At 33.5% G+C, this 20281-nt stretch overlaps 1 protein-coding gene across 5 annotated transcripts in view; it reads right to left on the bottom strand.

Moving 5' to 3' along the window:
* LOC106667202 (homeobox protein homothorax) overlaps positions 1–17384 on the bottom strand; it is a 209818-nt gene extending 192434 nt beyond the window's left edge. For 4 of the 5 annotated variants that reach the window (XM_024225262.1, XM_024225263.1, XM_014395009.2 and 1 more), the window contains exon 1: positions 16966–17384. In XM_024225262.1, the coding sequence (XP_024081030.1) occupies positions 16966–16980 (15 nt within the window). In that variant the 5' untranslated portion in view covers positions 16981–17384. The remainder of the gene's footprint in view (positions 1–16965) is intronic. The other variant, XM_024225261.1, reaches the window with a different exon arrangement.
* Positions 17385–20281: the final 2897 nt, after the last annotated feature.

Raw genomic sequence — 20281 nt, forward strand, 5'->3', positions numbered from 1 at the left:
AATTTGCATTTTTGAAATTATCGCTTTTTATAAATTTTAAACACTATCACAATTTTATCACTGGGAGCTTTGAATCGTCCATTAGGTTTATTTTATCGGGGAATGTGATTTTCTTGGAAGATGGAGCAGTTATGATGGTTTGTATTTTTATTGATACTCAACATCCATTTCTGTCAGTCTGTCTGTCTTGTACCGTACTCGTACTGTCTCAAGTCTGGCGTCGAATAACAGTCGTATATTTTAATTTTATCGCTTGTAATTTAAAAGAGCTCATATATATTTTTATCATCTTGATTAAATCAAGTAACGTATAAACAAGAAAATTTTATTTATTTATATTTTTAATCCGAGAATGTGTAAATCCGCTCGAGAAACTAAAAATTAAACGATAATTAATTGTCAAACAGAATTTAATATTTTCAAGGTGTTTAACACCCTACCCACAGAGATAAGTAAATCCAATCAACATTTATTCTTCGACCGACCGCAAATTGTATGATGTATGACGATCTCCGGCACATTATGCTGCTCTGCAAACGGGTATCCCTCAGAGGGAGAGAATGTATCAAGCAATCCCAAAGTCTTCAATAGAGTATCCATTTAACTTATAATTTACTGGCATCAGGAGCCAGTGACATTTACGAGAGCCTTTGTTAAATGTATAATGTCGTGTAATATCAAGGTGTGCATATATATTTATTTATACTTATTAATATACATGTAATGATGTTTCGTTGCTTCATAATGTTAATTTATTACTATTTGATGATGGGTGTTGGTCTGCGAGTCGGTGAACTCATGCTGAACTGGCATACTTCACTCGTAGGTTTGCTGAATTACTCAAATGTGTTTTGGTTTTGCGCCGTCTTCAGTGAGGAACTGGACAAAGAGACAGACAGTTCCTCACTGAAGATGGCCGATGCCGAAACGCGTTTGAGTAATTCTGCAAACCCGCGAGTGAAGACGGACCCAATAAGTGACACCCTACGCCGATTCGACATTATACATATTTATTAATAATTTATATAATTTAGATGGTCCTATTAACCAGAGTAATTATTTTAATCGATTTATTATTTTTTAAGCAAAGTATGGTCGAAGTTTTGGATGAATTCAGCATGGTGAATAATATATATCGTACGTATTCTGTACTGCGATGTAGGTTAAACGGACTGCACTTTTTTTTTCCTACGAACATCGCGAATAAAATTTAAAAACAAATGTATATATATTGAAAATGATAACAGAAACTTTGGCAGGAAAAAATGGAGGTAAAATAAGGTAGAGTGAAAAACGGGAGATGTAGTTAAGCTTATCCAGTCATTTAGCAATCATGAAACCTTTCCATATAGATTCGATTCTGGTTCGTTCTCATCTTCGGCGTCGGATCAAATTTAACCCGGTTCTTCCGAAGAACAAACCGACGTTTCACCCACGACAGGCAGATATCCTTACAAGGAAAATCGTTTTAAATACGCAGTCGAACTATGAGTCCATGACTCCAGGCCCCGGGATCGCGATTGGATTGATGCTCGGTTTGGGACCCATTAAAAAACATGATTCGATACATTCAGTCTGGATGGTAATATCCTTCCTTTGTTCCCAGGTGTGTCTGGTTGATCAATATTCAAAATGCCAATGGCCGTTCGATACAGGGTGGACTACATTACGATGAAATTGTCTCAGTTTTCCGATTAATTTACAACAATTACAACTCGATATTTTAATCTAGGCCAAGTAACTCCTCGATAGCCAAGCGGCGCCGCTGAGATAACAAACGAGTTCAAGGATTGCTGAGCATATGTTGCCGATGGGCAAAACACTCCCTCTGGACGATAAATAATACAGAAGAGAAGGTTCCGATATTATTTACAAACAATTTCCAAAACTTAGCAAAAAGCTCATTAAAGTTCTTCGAATACAGATAATTAAAAAATTGCAGGTTGAGATGGAGAGTTGGTGTCCGAGTGGATCGAAATCACGATAGCTCAAATGGTAGAGTAGCGGCGTATTTAGCCGAAGGTCGTGGGTTCGAATCCCGCTCGTGACACTGACTTTTTTATCTCAACCAAGACCTTAGAAAGAATAATTAAAAAAGCAACTTGGTCAATTAACTAAGAAAACGAAAATGGATAATTAAAAACGTCACTTCAGACAATAAATTTCACATAAAACATACTCATATATGTATCGTAGGAATTTTTGTTTTTAATAATAAAGCTGATTTTGAAAAGTTGAAAACGAAAATTCTACACCTTTAGATACACAAATCTAGATAGTCAGGAATATCGTTTATAATTATGACTACATTCCAAAAGTTTCGTTCGTAATCATGACCATAAGATCTCGCAAGTATTTTCACGGATTCATATGACATATCCTTCCTCGGAATTTATAAAATTTATTTCTTCGAGGGCAGATACAGAAATATCGTTTTGACGACATTCGTAAAAGGGAAATATGCAGGTTTCACAACAGTTACACGGTTTAACAGGTAAAATTTTACAGTTATGTTTACCTGGCTGATTCTTAGAATCGCCTCAGACTGACCCTCACAAAAATATTTCGATTATGCCTATAGGCACCTACGTCCCCACTTTTCAAAATACAAAGCCTGCCCAGTTATGTAGAAAGATCCTGAGCAATTAAAAATGTCTTAAGATTTAGCAAATTTGTTTAAGTTTAGCTAATCCCATGAGTGTAGGGCGAGTACACTGTTTTTTCATCCAGTGTATTGGCAACACAGATTTTTTCGGTGCCAATCTAAAATCTCCATATTAGAATCATTAATCTCTAACATGGCTCTTCACCACCACTGCATCTTTTACTGTTGTGTTTGCCAAATATACGATTTTTCATATGCAATTTATAATTTAACCTTTTCTTGCCTAAAGTTGCTTCAGAGCAATTTTGTTCAAGGTTAGCTCGAAATCCCGAAAGTTTAGGGTGGGCGCAGTTTTGTTCCTGCTCTGTTTCTGCCCGTGTATTGGCAACATAGATTTATTTAGCCCCCAGCTCTTTATCATTACTAGATCATAAAGTGTTTAAAAAAACAAACGCTTTGAACAGGCGCTGAAACAAGAGGTTTTCCTCAAGCAATCCTAACGCGTTATAACTACTTTACCGACCTGATATATCTGTCATAAATAATAATAACAGTAGAAAAGAACCTTAACTTGTATTAGAGACTTACTGAAGATTACAATCAAAATCTTCAGACTAATTGAAACTTTACAAAGTGTGGAAAAATGAGCACCATCGCTCGCCCGGAATCCTACATATAAAATAACACAGCGTAACGAAATTAAACGGAAGACGACCGTTTAATGCCCCAGAGGCCTTCAAGGGCGGTACCTCTACTCCGCCCTCCCGCAATTTCAAGAAAAATGGTGAGCATAACCATTAAAACGAATACAACGGGGGGAAAACGTGATTGACATCATATTTGATAAATCGACATAAAAAAAGACTCCTCACAAGCAAATAAAGACAACTTCTTAACGTTAACCCAAACACACTTTTATTTTGTCCTAAGTAAACTTTTATCATACAACCGCATTTTAGTCTTCAGAGTAATCTTTTCCCCCGTTTTCCGCATGAACAACGGCAAAAAGTTTGGAACGGATTTATCATAAACAAAACCAGTTGGAAAATTCCATCTGAAGTTTTGAACTTTCCATACATTTAATTTTTTTTTGTCTGTGGGTCGACGATTTTCAAATAGTAACAGAAATTTCATTCAGACTTTTCATTCGTCTCATAATGTTGAAAGGGAAATCGGACCATATGACGTCGACGGAGCGCGTTTTAGGTCAGAATAACTTTTATTGCTGTCAATAAAATCTTCCCTTCGAAAACTTTCGGTTCGGCCCGATCACTTCGGAATACGGATTACAAACTTATTTGCAAACGGAACTAACATAAACCTCTTAATTTACTCAAATTTGCATTAGGACCATACCCACTGGGGTTACGTTTTTCAGCAGTCCACGACGTGTGAAATACATAACTATTTCGACACAAAAATAAAGCCTTATTCAATAAAACGATCGATTTTATTTTTTATTTATTTATTTTTTTAATGGAACTATCTTTACAAAAACGTGTCATTTGAATTTAGTTGTAATAACATAGTAATTAATCAATTGTAACAAGTCTGAAGTCTGTTTATCGCTAAAAATCGATGGTGATATAAAAAGCGGACTTTAATTTTGGAGTTTTCTTTATACGAGGCCCGTGCACGTGTAATAAGCCCCAACAGGCACAGGCCACAAATCATGGAACTTTCTATACCATTATTATACGCGTGGGTGTATTTATTATATGTTTTCCTTGAAAAGCTCCTCGCCGGAGACGGTAGCACGGCACGGCTCCTAGTAAATACTAGGTTGATGAAGGGGGGGAAAAAAGAAGTCGCAGAGGCTCACGAACGTTGTTATTATAATATTAATACGATCCACTTGTTATCTAATTCATTATCGATCCCGCCTCCCAAACGGACAATTTTCCAATAACCATTAAACACTCGTAACTGCGCGCCCAGAAAAAATCCTGACGTTAATAAATGTTTTATATCAAATTATATTTATGGAGTGTGTATACAATTTCCTTACCTCGGAAAAAAAGGTATATGCAAGGCATCCTTTTCAGATGGCCCGGCTGAGTTTCTCTTGAACTGGTAGCGTTATAGAAAAACCAAAATTGCTTTTAATAATTTTTGGACTAGTTTTTACCCACATTTTAAAATAACTGTTTTCAGGGTACTTCAGTACAACTCTAATTTCTACATTTTAAATGAGAACCAAGTGTTTTAAAGGATATTTTACACTGAAAACGATGGCCGAATCAGATTTTACATTTGCAAAAAATTACAAAGTTATGGCGAAGAATTGGAAAAGAAATACCATAATTTTTTTTAACTTTTCCATTTGGTTTTTTATAGATTTTTTTTACTTTAAAAGTTTTGCGTTTCGGGAACTTACACCCATCATCAGGATATTATTATTATTTATTTATTTAAATTGTTCATTGTATATTTTCTTTTAAAAAATTTAGTTTAGATTTAGATTAGATGGTTTCTTCAAAAAAAATATATGTATATAAATATAAAAAAGACAGTCTCAAAAAATTTACAACCATTATCAGCATCTTATTTTTAAAAATTTAATTTTTCATTGTATATTTTCTTTTAAAAGATTAGTTTAGATTTAGATAAGATATAGTTTCTTTAAAAAAACACAAATTATAAATATGCAGTCTTTTAAAAAAAATCGCTAACAAAAAAATATAATATAAAAACCTACAATGCATGGGAATAACCTGGAAAAAACAATTTAACCCAGGATATTAAAGAATCAAAAAATGAAAAAAGACTCCTTACAACAGATGCAAAAGTGGTCAATTTGTCAATCAAAATAATGAAAAATTTAGATTTTTTTTAAATAAGATTGTGATGGGTGTAAATTCCCGCAACCTCCAAAAAACGTAATGTAAAAATAAAACAAAAAATGTATTTAAAAAAAAAATGTAAAAGTTTTTTTTAACCACAAATTATAAATATTAAAAAGACGATGACTTTTTAAAAAATCCATTTTACAACATAAAAATTATAATCATAATTTCCTTTTGATTAAATATTTTCATTTGTTGTTTTGGTGCTAAGCGGTTTTATGATTTTCTTGGGATGATGATATATCTTTCCAACTTTTGTGTTCGTGTTTCTTGTTCTTCATTTTTGAATCATGTAGAATACTTGTTGTTTTCTTTAAATGCAACCGTTTAAAAACGTGCGTACCACTGACTGCTACCAGACCGGTCAACGTGCGGAAACAAGAAGTATTTTCCATAATTCTTAAGTTTTTTTCTATGCTTTGTTATTTTGATCTTGTTTACACAACTGGTCTTATTGGGTTTAGACAACACGAAAAGGATTAGAGGTAAATACCGAAATTTTGTTTACCTCCATGAACTTTACATTTTTCAATAAGCTTTTATCAGTCGCTCAAAATGAGCCGACGAGTGAGTTTTTCTCATCAAGAACAGGTTAATATGTACCGTACTCCCAGTGGATCCGTTTGGGGCCCATCGAGAAACAGGGCCACATCATTCTGATGAAGAGCCAACTCTCGAAAATCCCAACTCCTCCATTCGAAAGGCCAAAACGGTTTTGGGCTTTTCAAAAAACGAGATAAGAGAAAAAAATTTTTAAACCACATCGCTCTCGTCTCGTCCAGGTGGCTTCGGGATTTTAATAGGTTCCTTACAGAGATGTCGATTTGGGATACAGAAGAAAATTTTCTCCCATACATCCTGTAGACTTATGAATCGAAATTCACCACAATTGGTGAAAAATCGAAACGTTGGCATGATAAAGAAATTAGTTTTCTAAACCCTACGTCACACGAGACTGCACTTCACATCTCCAAATAATTAAATACGTAATTTTTTGTTTTTTTGATAACGTTATCTGTTTAAAAGAAATTCAACCGGGTCATCTAAAAAAGGACAAAAACGTACAATTATTAATTAACGTTTGGTATAAGGGACTTTTTGAAAATAAATTTTGAGTAATATTAAGCCTTTTCTTCTATTGCACTATCGCAAACAGTTAATATTAGAAATTAATTTTTGAATATTTTAAATCTTTTTCTTTCTAAATTGTTGACTTCCGATAAATTATAACTTTATATACACTCTTTTATCGGCACTCCCAACGCGACACACAAGAATGACACAATCTCGCAGAAAACACTTTGAGCTTCAGGGCTTGATCTCAATAAAGATCGAAACGTTGGCACGATAAAGAAAAATGTTTTTCTAAAACCTACGTCACACGAGACCGCATCTCACGATCTACGAATAATAATTTTTATGTAAGGTTATAGTTGAAATGAAAGCCGAAGTTCTAGGGTTCGAATCCCGCTCGTGACACTAACTTTTGCATTTCAACCAAAACCTTACATAAAAATATTAGTTTTTTATAATGTATGTAATTCATGTAATTTTTAAAATTTATATTATTAATTTTGATGTTTAGTTAATTATATTTTTTCCCTTGAAAAAATGTAAAAATGTAAAATTTGTGTCAAATAAAAATCGATCTCAGGAAGACGCACTCCCATGCCGAAAAATACAACAAATTATGTATTATGAAATGTTTATAATATACTGTACAGTCCCGTATATTTTTATTATTAAAAGCCTTTTTTTTTGGGGGGGGGGAATTGTTTTCTCAGGAAAACCATAAACATTGAAGGGAGGAAAAATTACTATATAGAGGCTATACCGGATAATTAATTTTGTAATCAATAATAAAAAATAAATTCGTGGGTAAACATAGTGACCGCTGGTGAAAAAACTGAGTGCGAAGAGTGCTGGCGCCTGGCTTGTTTAAAATTCAACCACACATGCTATTCTTATTCACTCCATCAACATATTAATGAATGTTGCACTAGGAAGTTCGATAAGCCGAAAAGTTCAAAATGGTCAAAAGTTCCCATGGAGACATATTCCAGGCGAGATTCCAGAATCTCGGGGGCACGTCACACCATAAATCGACCGGTCATCCGACTTGGTAATAAGTCAGAATTTTTTTTAAATAATTCCAATGCAGTCAAATCAATTTTTTTTAACCACATTTCAAAGCTGGTTCTAAATATTCTTCATTTATTGATGTGATCAAGTTTATGCTCCACAGAATAACACATGTATAAAAATACCTAAATAGCTTAATCCACCGCGGTTAAAGAAACAAGGGGAATGATTTATTTCAAGGCGAAGGAATTACGACAAAAACGCGATTCACGTTGGAAATATTTCCTCTTGAGCTAAAGAGCTCTGGACATGGTAATAAACTCTGTAAAAGGGCTGCTGGAGATGATATGGAGCCCCTGACAGCCAGACGTCGCTGTTTATCAATACGAGACGATCAGACAAAAACGTCATCATCAATTTAAAAAAAAACTTCGAAAGAAGGATCACGCCCTATAATTTTAAAATCCGCATAAAACGCAATGTTTTAACAACATATTCCAGGTGTTTCTTTTTTTGTATTTTTAATCGTGTGTGCGTGCACATTTTATACGTCGAGAAAAATTGTTAACAATGAGATTAAATTAAGCATTTACGGTCTTGGTAACGGATGTGGAAAAACTCCTAGGAATGGCAGTTAAAGCTCGGCTTTTGACGTCGACAATTAGATTATTGCACTATAAAACACAATTAAATAGCCGCCGGGTGGCGTGAAAGGTCATAAAAATGGGACTGATCGAAAGGCTGACGTTAGAATAAATTTACAAGACCGGGAACATTCCACTTTTTATTTTTTACCGTTTCCATAAACAGAAATCACACGTGAATATCCATTACAGTCGGATAAAGCGAATATTGCCAATTAAAGCAATGGTAAACAAAATGAGGATTCAGTCAGTCCAAATTTGGGCGAAAAATGAACTTATAATAAGTAAGAGATAATGGCCTCGAATATTACAAAAATCTATATTTATTATTTTTAAATAAAAGCGAGATTTTAGGTATCGACCGCTTTCAATTAATAAACAAAAATAATTATCTGCCAAGCTTTGAACATAGCCCAAAAAACTGCCAAGGATTGTAATAGTCCACATACCACTCACCTTGGCAGTGCACCTATTTTAAGATCATCATCAGAGCAAAACCATCTTAAAGATGTCTACCTATTGACATTTAATAACTGGGTTAAAATTTCTTTGAACATAGCTCAGTCTCAAAACTTCTAAGGAAGTCATATTTCATAGTTCATTTATTAAACTTAATTAAGGAAATTTGTAAACATCTATAAGATAGTTTTGCCCTGATGATTGACCTTAAAATTCCTTTAAAAAAGCTTGAATATTGTTTTTTCGTTCACTTGACTATACCAAAATCCATAAGCAGTGGACCATTTTTTTTAAAATAATGAAAGTTAAGGCAAGTAATTCTACATCATAAATCCATCTAAACTAAAAATATCCCCAAAAGACAGTTTTCAAAGAAAAAGAGAGAATTTGGGAAAACAAGTATAACTTTCTGTCAGTTTATGGTAATAAAAATAAGTTAAAAAAAATTAAAAACTGAACAAATTCCTATGTAAAAAATTCCAAGTAGAACAGTATAAAAATATTATTACACAACTCGGTATTACCATTAAAAGGAGAATATTCCACGTTAATAACAAAAGGCCATCAACCCAAGAAGGCGACATTCCGCCGTTAATTAAAATTTTACCATCTCGACTTAGTACTAAAAGGGGAAAATTTTAGGAAATTTAATAAAGGTGACGAGCCTGTGATTAGATGGATGAAGGGATAAACATCTCTTTTTTAAATAGAGGCCCAATGACGGAAAACTAACCCGTACCATACCGTAACTTGCAATTTGGAAAACGCAGCACACTGCTAATTTTTTTTCTTCTTTTTTTGTCACGGTAAGAAAAGATTATTTAAAAAAAATAACTCTCCAAGATGCGCTTGTTACGTAACGCATACATTCATGCTGACCATACTTTTATCATCACCCTTTGAGAAATACTTTCCCAGTCCACCTTGAATAATGAAACCCACGACATAAAGTTCGACTTTTTTTTTTAATGAGTATGCATTTTTGTAACACGATTATGGAACCCCTTGACAAACGGTAATGTAGACCTATAAAAAATTCACCCCAACATTAATATTCTCAGAGGTTTCAGGTTATAATTAACCTGAAATCATAGCCATGAGTTTATAAATTACGGTGGTAGCTTCTAAAATTCCATATGCAAAAAAGATATATTAAGGGTAAAATTACGATTTTACTACTACAATTTAAAAGCTATATATTAAGAAATCAAAGAAGGCGAATTTTTAAAGAAAGAAAGCAGTTCCTTCCTCTAGCTTTCAATGAATACATCCTCATCATCATTAAATTGAAACTATTTCTCATAATTTACACGGTTAACTAATACAAACAAATAAACATAACGTGAAAAATTATGGCTTCAACAAAAATGAATTTATTTAGGTTTTCTTAGAAGAGGCAAGACCTATCTACCAGCAATTCTACAGCAATAAATTGTATTAATATAAATTAACGTAAAAATAATTATACTTGTTCTACTGATATATATATTTTTTTTACTTTGTCTTTCGGGGATATTTTTAGTTTCGGTTGTTTAATTATATTGTCGAGATACTTGCCTTAACGTTCAACATAAAAAAACATAAATTGTTAAAATTTGAATTTATATACATGGTCGTCAGTTTTTGGATTTCGGTATAGTCGAATGAGTGGGGGAAAAAATTCAATTGTTATCGGTCAAGCTTTCCAGCAATTTTTAGGTCAATCGTCGTAAATATGTGTACATATTGACATAATCAAGTCTTTGAAACATAGCTTAGTCCTAACGCTGCCAAGGACTGTGAGTGGACTATGGACTATGACAAAGAAATTTGAAACCATTTATTAAAAAAATATGGCAATATGTAGACATCTTTAAGATTGTTTTGACCGATGATTGACCTTAAAATACAATGAAAGCTTGGCGGATAATTGATTTTTTCAAAGAGTACTAACATCCACATTATTCGTTTGTATGGAATTGTCAATGATGTTTGTTTTCTTTGCTGTCGACATCTTTTGACGACAAAAAAAGTTCACCGTCGACCGGGATAAGTTGAACTTTGTGTTGTTTTTTTCTCATTTGTTCCATTTGATTCTGAATTAATATATTAATAGCTTATGCAGATTAAACGATATAACTTTAATAATTATTAACTTCTGTTCCTGTAATCGATAATTTTATTATTTTCACTTACTTAATATATTTTTGCTATGCAATTATCTATATAATGAGTTGAATATCTTATAATAATTTAACTACTTGTTTCTACAGTATATATACAACGATAAATGTGATTTTTTTATGTATGAATCATTATTTGTACTTATTTTCCTACTTTAAATCGTGTGATTTTTTTTCTTTGTTTTCTTAGTTTCGCTTTATAAATTGTTGTATTTTATATTATGTTAAATTTTTTGAAAATCGTATTTACTCCTAAATATATAAATAAATATATAATAAATAAATATTGAATAAATTTCACTATAATGGAAAATAATAGTTAAAAACATTAGCATATAATTATAAAAGTATTTTTTTTATTCTTCTATTTCAGCCCGCTTTCCTTCCGTAAGCACAAATACTTGCGCCGTATAGGAGTTGTAAATTTAAAAATGAATTTTTACTACAATAAAACAAATAAACAATAATATTATTTTAGGGGGGAAAGACTGAGAAACTTAATCTCTTGAGTCAAGAATGTATAGATTTTTTTTTTTGTATCTGATATTAATTCTATTTGCAAAAATATATCCAAATACCCTGTTATAGGAAAAATTGTAATATTTCTTAGTATTTATTTTTAGTAAATGGGGGCAATAGTTGAACCTTGTCTGATATAAGTTTAAAGATTTATGAAATAATTTACATTTAAACATATAAAGACACCATATAATTTCTTTTAAACTTAAATTCCTTGTAGAGTAACTATGTATATTCATGGTTTATTTTATTTTATTCTAAATTATTATTATTAGACAATTTGCAATGAGTTTTATCGCGCCACGTCCTCCCCAAGTCGTAATATAATATTACAATGTGCTAAGGCGAATTGATTTTAGCGTAGATAAAGATAAAATAATTCTAAGAAAATATATATAAATCTTTACCATGTATTATAAAAAGTATTAAATATACTGCACTATTTGAAAAACAAGTCAAAAACTTACTTTTTAATTTATTTATTTAAAGAGAAAAATTTGGTTAGATTTGCATACAGATCGGCATAATTAATTATAACTGAATATAAAACACCAGTTTCTAATTTAATTAACTGAAACTGCTATTCTTTATTTTTTTTTAACATAAACTGAACCACATATTTTAAAAATAATTCGTAAACAAATTCAAATTTCCGAAAACGGATTTCCGGCAAAATTTCAAAAATCGCGAACGGTTTCACTTATTTGATTCCGACTGAAATTTTAAATAAAAAAGCCAAAATTTTAGAATCTAGTCACAAAACTGACAGATTCTGCTTAATTCGCGATCAGGTTTTAATAAATGGTTTGATGATTTTTAAACGCCAACTAATTGGAATTTTAATGAAACTTAATAACTACGAATCTAGTTATTAAAAAAAAATGTTGGTTTATAGCAAAACTAATTGTCTTGGTTTGAAGAAAAAAAAAAACAGAACAGATTCTGGAAAAGTATCCAGCCTGACCGGAACATCAAAACATCAATTAAAATCCCAATTTTTGGTACGGAATAAACATAACGGGAACAAAGAGGAAAAAGCCTTAAAAAAAAACCGATATAAGAAATATAACGTGGTCCATATCCCACAGTAAAGATTAAACAAAAACAGAAAACAAGATTTTACTTTTAAAAAATGGCGATAGTTAAAAAAATTAAAATTGAAGCTCTTGAAATAATGTAAAAATAGGTATTTTCAAATTACTTTTTTTATACACACTCAAAGACAAAAACCGAACAACGTTCTATTTTTTTTTTTTTAATTATATGAATTTTGTAGTTATATTAATTTCGACATACTTCTGTTTTGCCTAGTTTTGTTATTAATGCGTTATAACGAGCGAAACCTGGTTTTAAAAAGCATTTTTAGTTAAATTTTAATATCACTAAATTATATTCCGTTTTTTGGTAGATTTTTTCTAACCATCATAATTAAACTAATTTTATTAAAATTCGTGAATATGTGATCTCACTTAATTATGGTTTACATTAACATAAATACGTTGTAATTAATATAACTGTAATTGTGCGGGTTTTTTGTCTTTGAGTAAATACAGCAGAGTTGTCTGATTAAGCTCAGAAGTGAAAAGTTTAAAAAAAAACATTTATGCTAATAACGCGATTGGGTAACACATAAAGTCCGACGTGTATTTTTTTTTTTTTTAATTATTATTTATTGTCCGGTATCAATGCAATACCGTCGATACAGAAACGGACAGCGGAAAAATCCGAACGATCAAGCCTATCTGACATTAAACGTGCAAACAATCAAACCGGAAGTTGCTGGTAATTTCCAGATCTATTGTTACAAATGTTTAAACTTTTACAAAAACCAACAGGATCAAATCCCCCGCCGGTGGAAAACCAGGAAAACATTACAAGACAATAGGCGCGGTAAACAAAAACACCTATATAATTGTAAAATTTATTTCCTTTTACTCTATATTAAAAGGTATCCGCCGTTTTTATGTTGGGCCATGTGTCAGTTTAAAAAAGCATTAACGTTGCAACGGCATTATCTATGTTTTTAATTTCATAATCAAATAGCAAAATGAGAAAAAACACAAGTTCAACTTATCCCGGGGCATGTACGGTAGACATTTTTTTTTCTTAAAAAAAATAAAATAAACCGGCGACAAAGAAAATCCAAACACCATTGACAGTTCCATACAAAAGAATAATCTGGATCTCGGTATGGTCTTAAAAAACAAATTCAATCATCTGCCAAGCTTTCGACCTATCTTATGGTTTTTATGTTAGTCATCAGGGCAAAACCACCTTAAAGATTTCCACGTATTGACGGAATTAAGTATTTAATAAAAAGTTTGAAATATTTTTTTTTTGTCATAGTCCAGTCCTTGGCAATGTTGGGACAGAGCTGTTTTAATAACTTCATTATGTCAATTATATAAACATATTTAATACTTTAATACTACATAAGAAATACTTTGAGTGAATATAAAAAATATATTTTGCATTGTATAAATTCACTTTTTCACATCCTAAATGTATTTGTCAAATGTAAACAATGTTTGTAAATCCCAGGCCCTGAAGATGATCTCAATAAAGATCGAAACGTTGGCACGATAAAGAAAATATTTTTCTGAAACCTTCATCACACCAGACCGCATCTCACGATTTCTGAATAATTATATTTAAGATTGTTTTGCCCTGATGACTAACATAAAAATTGGTCGAAAGCTTGGCAAATAGCAATTGAAGTTTGTCTTTTCTAAATCCATATATAGACCGTATATATAAATTGAAATTTTAGCAATTTTTGTTTTGTTTTTTAAATTGAAAGTTAAGACTACCGACTCGGCAACATAAATAAACTACCTATACTAAAATTATCCCCGAATCGTAAATTTTTTACAAAAACGAGACATCGGGAGAACAATTATAAATTTAAGTTAAAAGTTTGTATTTTTTGTATCAACATACAAGTAAAAAATTCTACAGTTATTATTTTTTTTAAAAAGCAGTAACCAACATAAAGTGTTAAATGTATCGACCGGTTTTCTTAGTCAAGATAATTTGAATCTCGATATGATCTAGATGAAAAAACAAAATTGAATTATCTGCCAAACTTTCGACCAATTTTAAGATCAATCATCAGGGCAAAACAACCATAAATAAACCGTAAAGAGCATACAAATTGGTCGTGTGACGGTCCTTGGCAATGTTGTGAGCCTATGTTCAAAGAAATTTGAATTTTTTATTAAAAACTTATTTCTGTCAATTTGTAGACATCTTTTTGACTATTTTGCCCTGATGATTAACCTTAAAATTGGCCGAAAGCTTGGCGGATAACAATCGAATTTTATCTTTTCGAAATCCATAATATAGACCGTATCCATAAATTGAAATTTTAATAATAGTTTGTTTTTTAAATTGAAACTCGACAACATAAATAAACAACCTGAACTAAAATTATCCCCGATTCATAAAATTTTACAAAAAAAGAGACGTCGGTAGAACAAGTGTAACTAAGTTGTTTATATTTTATATATTAAAAAAAACATTAAAAAAGTCTATATTTTATATATATTTTTTTTAAAGCACTAACCAATATAAAGTGTTAGTACCGACCACTTTTTACTTAAGAATAATTTGGATCTCGGTATGGTCTGGATGAAAAAACAAAATCGAGTTATCTGCCAAGCTTTCGACCAATTTTAAGGTCAATCATCAGGGCAAAACAGCCATAAAGATGTCTACAAATTGACCGTATGACAGTCCCTGGCAATGTTAGGGCTGAGTTATGCTCAAAGAAATTTTTAATTTGTTATTAAAAACTTAATCCTATCAATTTGTATACATCATTTTGACTATTTTGACCTGATGATTGGCCTTAAAATAGGTTGAAAGCTTGGCAGATTTTGTTTTTTCATCCGACCATACCGGGATCTAGATATTCTTGAGTAAATGAAAAAAGCTTTCGATACATTCAAAACTTTAAACAATTCCCTACAAATTTATGGACGATTTTTTTTTTATTGGGAAAAAATCAGCTTTGTAACGAATTAAATCGACGAAAAACGGGCCCCGTACGGCGCTACGGCGGCAGCCCGGTTGCCGGTCCCGTCCTCCTCAAATTCAAATCGGTCCCTTTTATTATTTTATAGACCGGCCGAGATTTTTCGTCAATCCGTAGGCCGAGGGAATCTGCCGAGCCGTAATAGGAACGAGGGAGAAAAGTAGCCGTAAAAAGAGCACATTTGCCGTAATTTAGTTGCCGGGAGGGCGATCCGGAGCCGACTCACGCCCGGTAACCGGCTCCATTACCGACTACATTTCGATAAACACTACACAAAACTACTTTTCTTTTTACAAATGTGCGACAAAATATTTTCTATATAATTATAACGGGTGATAAAACTATTTTTCTTTAAGGAACGCCTATGGTCAAAAAATATATAGACTAAAAGTGCATAATCGTAAAAGTTTATAGAGCCTAATAGCTTCTTCCTTATTGTTATGTAAAAACTAGGCAAATATTTGACCGCAAAATAAGGTAAAACGATTAAGTTTTAAATTTTCTTCATCTTCATTAACATAGTTTGAACTGACAAGAAAACCGAGAAATTGAAGGGCGATTCAAATTTATAAAAACGTATAATCCTTTTCGATTCTATTTACAAACATTTCAAAAATAAGCCGCCTATCGGGAATTTCACGTTGGGAGAAAAAATAACAGGCCGTTCCACAAATTTCTCTCAAAAATTTATGCAAAATACATAAAGTAACGACGCGCCATTCGAAACAATTCGATTCGCGTCGGTTTTTTTTCTTAAGGCGAAAATAAAACCGGCCAATAAGACGGAAGAGAATTTCAATTATTTACGGTCCGGTTCTGAACAGGGCGTACAAAGAGAAATTTTTTATCTTCTATTCAAATTCCTAAGTCAATTTCATATTCGATAAGAATTGGAAAATTGAAATTTTATAAACGGATCTAGTTCAGTTCCGAAGTGTCTTAGACAACCGACAAATCAGAAATGCTCCAAAATAACGGTTTCTAAAAAAAAACGATCTAGACGAGTCGTAAGACATGGAATCATGTACAGTCAATCCATGTATTTCCGAGAACCGGGTTTACCGCGATTGTAAAACAACCGGGTTTTATTTAAAAAAATCTGGCGCGGTAAAATTTAAAAAAAACCACCTCATTGGATTAGACGGTAACTCATCTCATCAAGGTGACAACTAAATGTGTTCTCTTTATGTATAGTACACATTTTGTTCTCGGCAAGAAATTTTGAGCTGGAAAACTATTGACTTAATGTGTACAATGAAGTATTATTACACATTATAACAACTGAAATCTAAATAAGGTGAATACAGATTTTCAATGGTTCCACTGATTAAGACAAACACCATGGGGTGGTAAAAAAAAAATCCTAACCCAAACTTCAAAAGAGATTTCTTCTGAAGGAAGTCGTGTCGGACCGGGGGACCGCGGTTTATCCTCATCAACCTCCTTCGGCGAACGGTCCCAGTATGAGGACCGGGAGGATCGAAACCAGATCTGTGACCTTATGAAAACCATCCCAATTTTACGTACTGTCATGTTCGGTGGTCGTGGTCGTCACATGAAAAACACTTGTCATTCCGTTGTTTGAACAAGACACTCTCCGTTGGAAACTCACCCTAGGCTGTGCCATTCCAAAAACGGTTGCGATTTTCGTCCGGCCCCGCACTTCCGCGGACCTCGACTTAACAGATGAACACTTGTCACTCGACACGCGACAAAGATCCGTCTACGGCACTTTATACCTCTCACTGTACAAAAACCACGCCTCCCTCTTCAACGATACCGGCTAAAAACGAAACGCTCAAATTTAAAAAAAAAATAAAATAAAATAAATAAAAATAACCTCCGAGATTTAGGTGAGAACGAAAAAAAGAAAAAAAAATTTCGTCCCGCAGATGGTCGGATCACTTTATCGTATAACCGGATGACACATACACACGGATGACAGCCATGTCGCGACCGTTTCAATCAAGAAATAATTCCGAGGACCTGCGATGCGCCGAGGACGAGAAACGATGCTTCACTAGTGTACGTCAATCAAAAGAGCGCCGACTGGGAGGAGCGGGGTCGGTCACGTGACCTGCGCGAAAGGCGAACGCGCAGGCTGGGCGGGATCCGAGCCGAGCGACCCTCGCGGCCCGCGGCCGAACCGGCGGCGACTTCCATTTTCGCCCCNAGCCACCCGCCACGGCATCGCCGCCCCTCTTCGCCGCCCCACGCACGGAACCCCCCTCTCGCCCTTTTCATTTACCTTTTCTCAACAGCAATTCTATAAAAATCGCCCTCCCGACTTATGGGCCCAACTACCAGTCAAACTATTTTTATTGTTTACCTACAAGAACCCCCCCCTCGTCGCGATAAAACTGTAAAATCCACCTCCAAGAGACGAAGCAAATTTTTAAATTTAAAAAAAAATTAAAATTCAAGATGCAAGGAAACATATCTTCATTCATATTTCATCTCATTCAAAGGTTAAAATAATACAATTCTATAAAAAAGCTGGGATTTTGTTGCGAATCACTATACATTTTTGGTGGACTCTATCATCAAATATTGAACATCAATGAAGCATTTGAAAAAAATCATGGTTTTTTTCGTGTACGCTTTTGGTGGACCTCTATCATCAAAGGCTGAATATCAATGTAGCCCGAAAAATGATTTTCGAGATTTGGTGTCCTTTTTTGGTACAACTCCATTAGGAAAGAACGAACATCAATGAAGCCATTGAAAAAAAAAAAAGGGATTTTTCGAGATTCGGTGTACTTTTTTGGTGGAACTCCATCATCAAAGGTTGAACATCAATGAGGCCTTTAAATAAATATCAGGATTTGTTCAATATTTGTGTATGTTTTTGGTGAACATCCATCATCAAGGAAGCCCGAAAAATATCACGAATTTTTCAATATTCGTCCACTCTTTTGGTGGAACTCCATAAAAAAAGAACGAATATAAATGAAGCCGATGAAAAAATCAGAGCTTTTTCGGGATTCGTGGTGCTTTTTTTGTTGGAACTCCATCATGAAAGGTTGAATATCAATGAAGCCTTTGAAAAAAATCAGGGATTTTTCGAGATTCTGTGTACTTTTTTGTTGGAACTCCATCATCAAGGTTGAATATCAATGAAGCCTTTGGAAAAAAAATCAGGCATTTTTTCAATATTTATTCCACCAAAAAAGTAGGTGGAACTCCATAAAAAAAAGAACGAATATCAATGAAGCCGTTGAAAAAAATCAGAGATTTTTTCGAAATTCGGGGTACTTTTTTGGTGAAACTCCATCATCAAATACTTAACATGAAAGAAGCCTTTGAAAAATGATCATTTTTCAGTATTCATGTACTTTTTTTGGTGGAACTCCATCATCAAAGGTTGAACATCAGTGAGGCCTTTGAATAAATATCGGGATTTTGTCAATATTTGTGTACGCTTTTAGTGGACCTCCATCATCAAAGGTTGAATATCAATGTAGCCCGAAAAATGATTTTCGAGATTCGGTGTTCTTTTTTGGTGGAACTCCATTATAAAAAGACGAACATCAATGAAGCCATTGAAAAAAAGGAAGGATTTTCCGAGATTCGGTGTACTTTTTTGGTGGAACTCCATCATCAAAGGTTGAATTTCAATGAAACCTTTGAAAAACGATCAGAGATAAGGCGAATCTGAAAGAAAGTAAAACACTCATTGTCACTTCTGTCGCAATTATTTACCTTAAAAAATTATTAAAGCTGCCACGGAACCAAATGGTACATCACCTTGGACACAAAAATCCCCCCCCGCCCTCCAAGGTGGTGCATTTTTCGACATACCGTAGGAAAAACGACGCATTACTTACATAAAATCCACTGGTGAGAAATGAAAATGAATTTGAATGCTGGTTGAAGACATTCCCTTCATCCACAAGTTGAGATTAGTATAGTGGACGAGATTTACCACACGCCCTTTTTAAATTAAAATTGTGAAAATGATCAAAAGACGAACTTGAAAATTTTGAATATTTTTAGTATACCTGCCTTTTCAGTAATACTAACACTCATGTTTTTTACAATCCAGGTAGTTATTAAAATATTTGGTTAGTGTGAAAATAAAAATTTCTCGATTACAAAACAAACAAAAATCTCTTTTGTACAAGAACATAAAAAATATAAAAGAAATTATTTTTTTTAATAAGGTGTGCTATCTCCTCTTGGTCGTATTATCTTAGTATATTCTCGGCATACTCATCATTAAGCTTTTAACCACGTTTTGAGGAATTTCATCCAAATTCTCATCTAATGTAGCTTTCAGCTCAGGTAAGGTTGTAGGAGAGTTATTTCTTCCTTTCACCCAACGTCTGAGATCATCCCAAAAACGTTCAATAGCATTCAAATCACGGCTACAAGCTGGCCGTCTTGGATTATGAATATTGACATCACGAAGGCACTGCATAACACTGGTAACGACATGTGTGGTCTTTCATAAACGAGAGCCATTAACAGGATCACTTGGCACCACATATTCAACACGAATGTCACGTAGATTTCTGCATTATGTGACGGCCTATTAAAAACATGTAACTCGGTCTTTACCTCCAAAGAAATCCCTCTCCACACCATAATCGAACCACTTCCAAACGCGACCCTCTTCCGGCAATGTTGCCTTGGCTGTAGCCTCAGCTATTGGATAAACTCAAAGATATCCCTTTGGGTATTGGAAGAAAAACTAGGACTCGTCTGAAAACATTACATTCCTTCATTCAGTTTACGTCCAATGTCGAGTCCGATGATGGTCTCTGGTATATTCTTTGAGTCGTTTTAGAAGCAGTGGGATAGCGATGTCTCAGAGTGTGCAATCTGATAAAGCGGTCGTCGGCCGGTTCCCTGGCATGGGCGTCCCAATCCTGGTCTCCGAGGACACCCTCCAGTCTTCAGGCACCGTTCCTGGAAAACGTAAAACT

This window comes from Cimex lectularius, unplaced genomic scaffold (genome assembly GCF_000648675.2).
Source record: "Cimex lectularius strain Harlan isolate CLEC.00 unplaced genomic scaffold, Clec_2.1 scaffold27, whole genome shotgun sequence".
NCBI classification, from domain to species: domain Eukaryota; kingdom Metazoa; phylum Arthropoda; class Insecta; order Hemiptera; family Cimicidae; genus Cimex; species Cimex lectularius.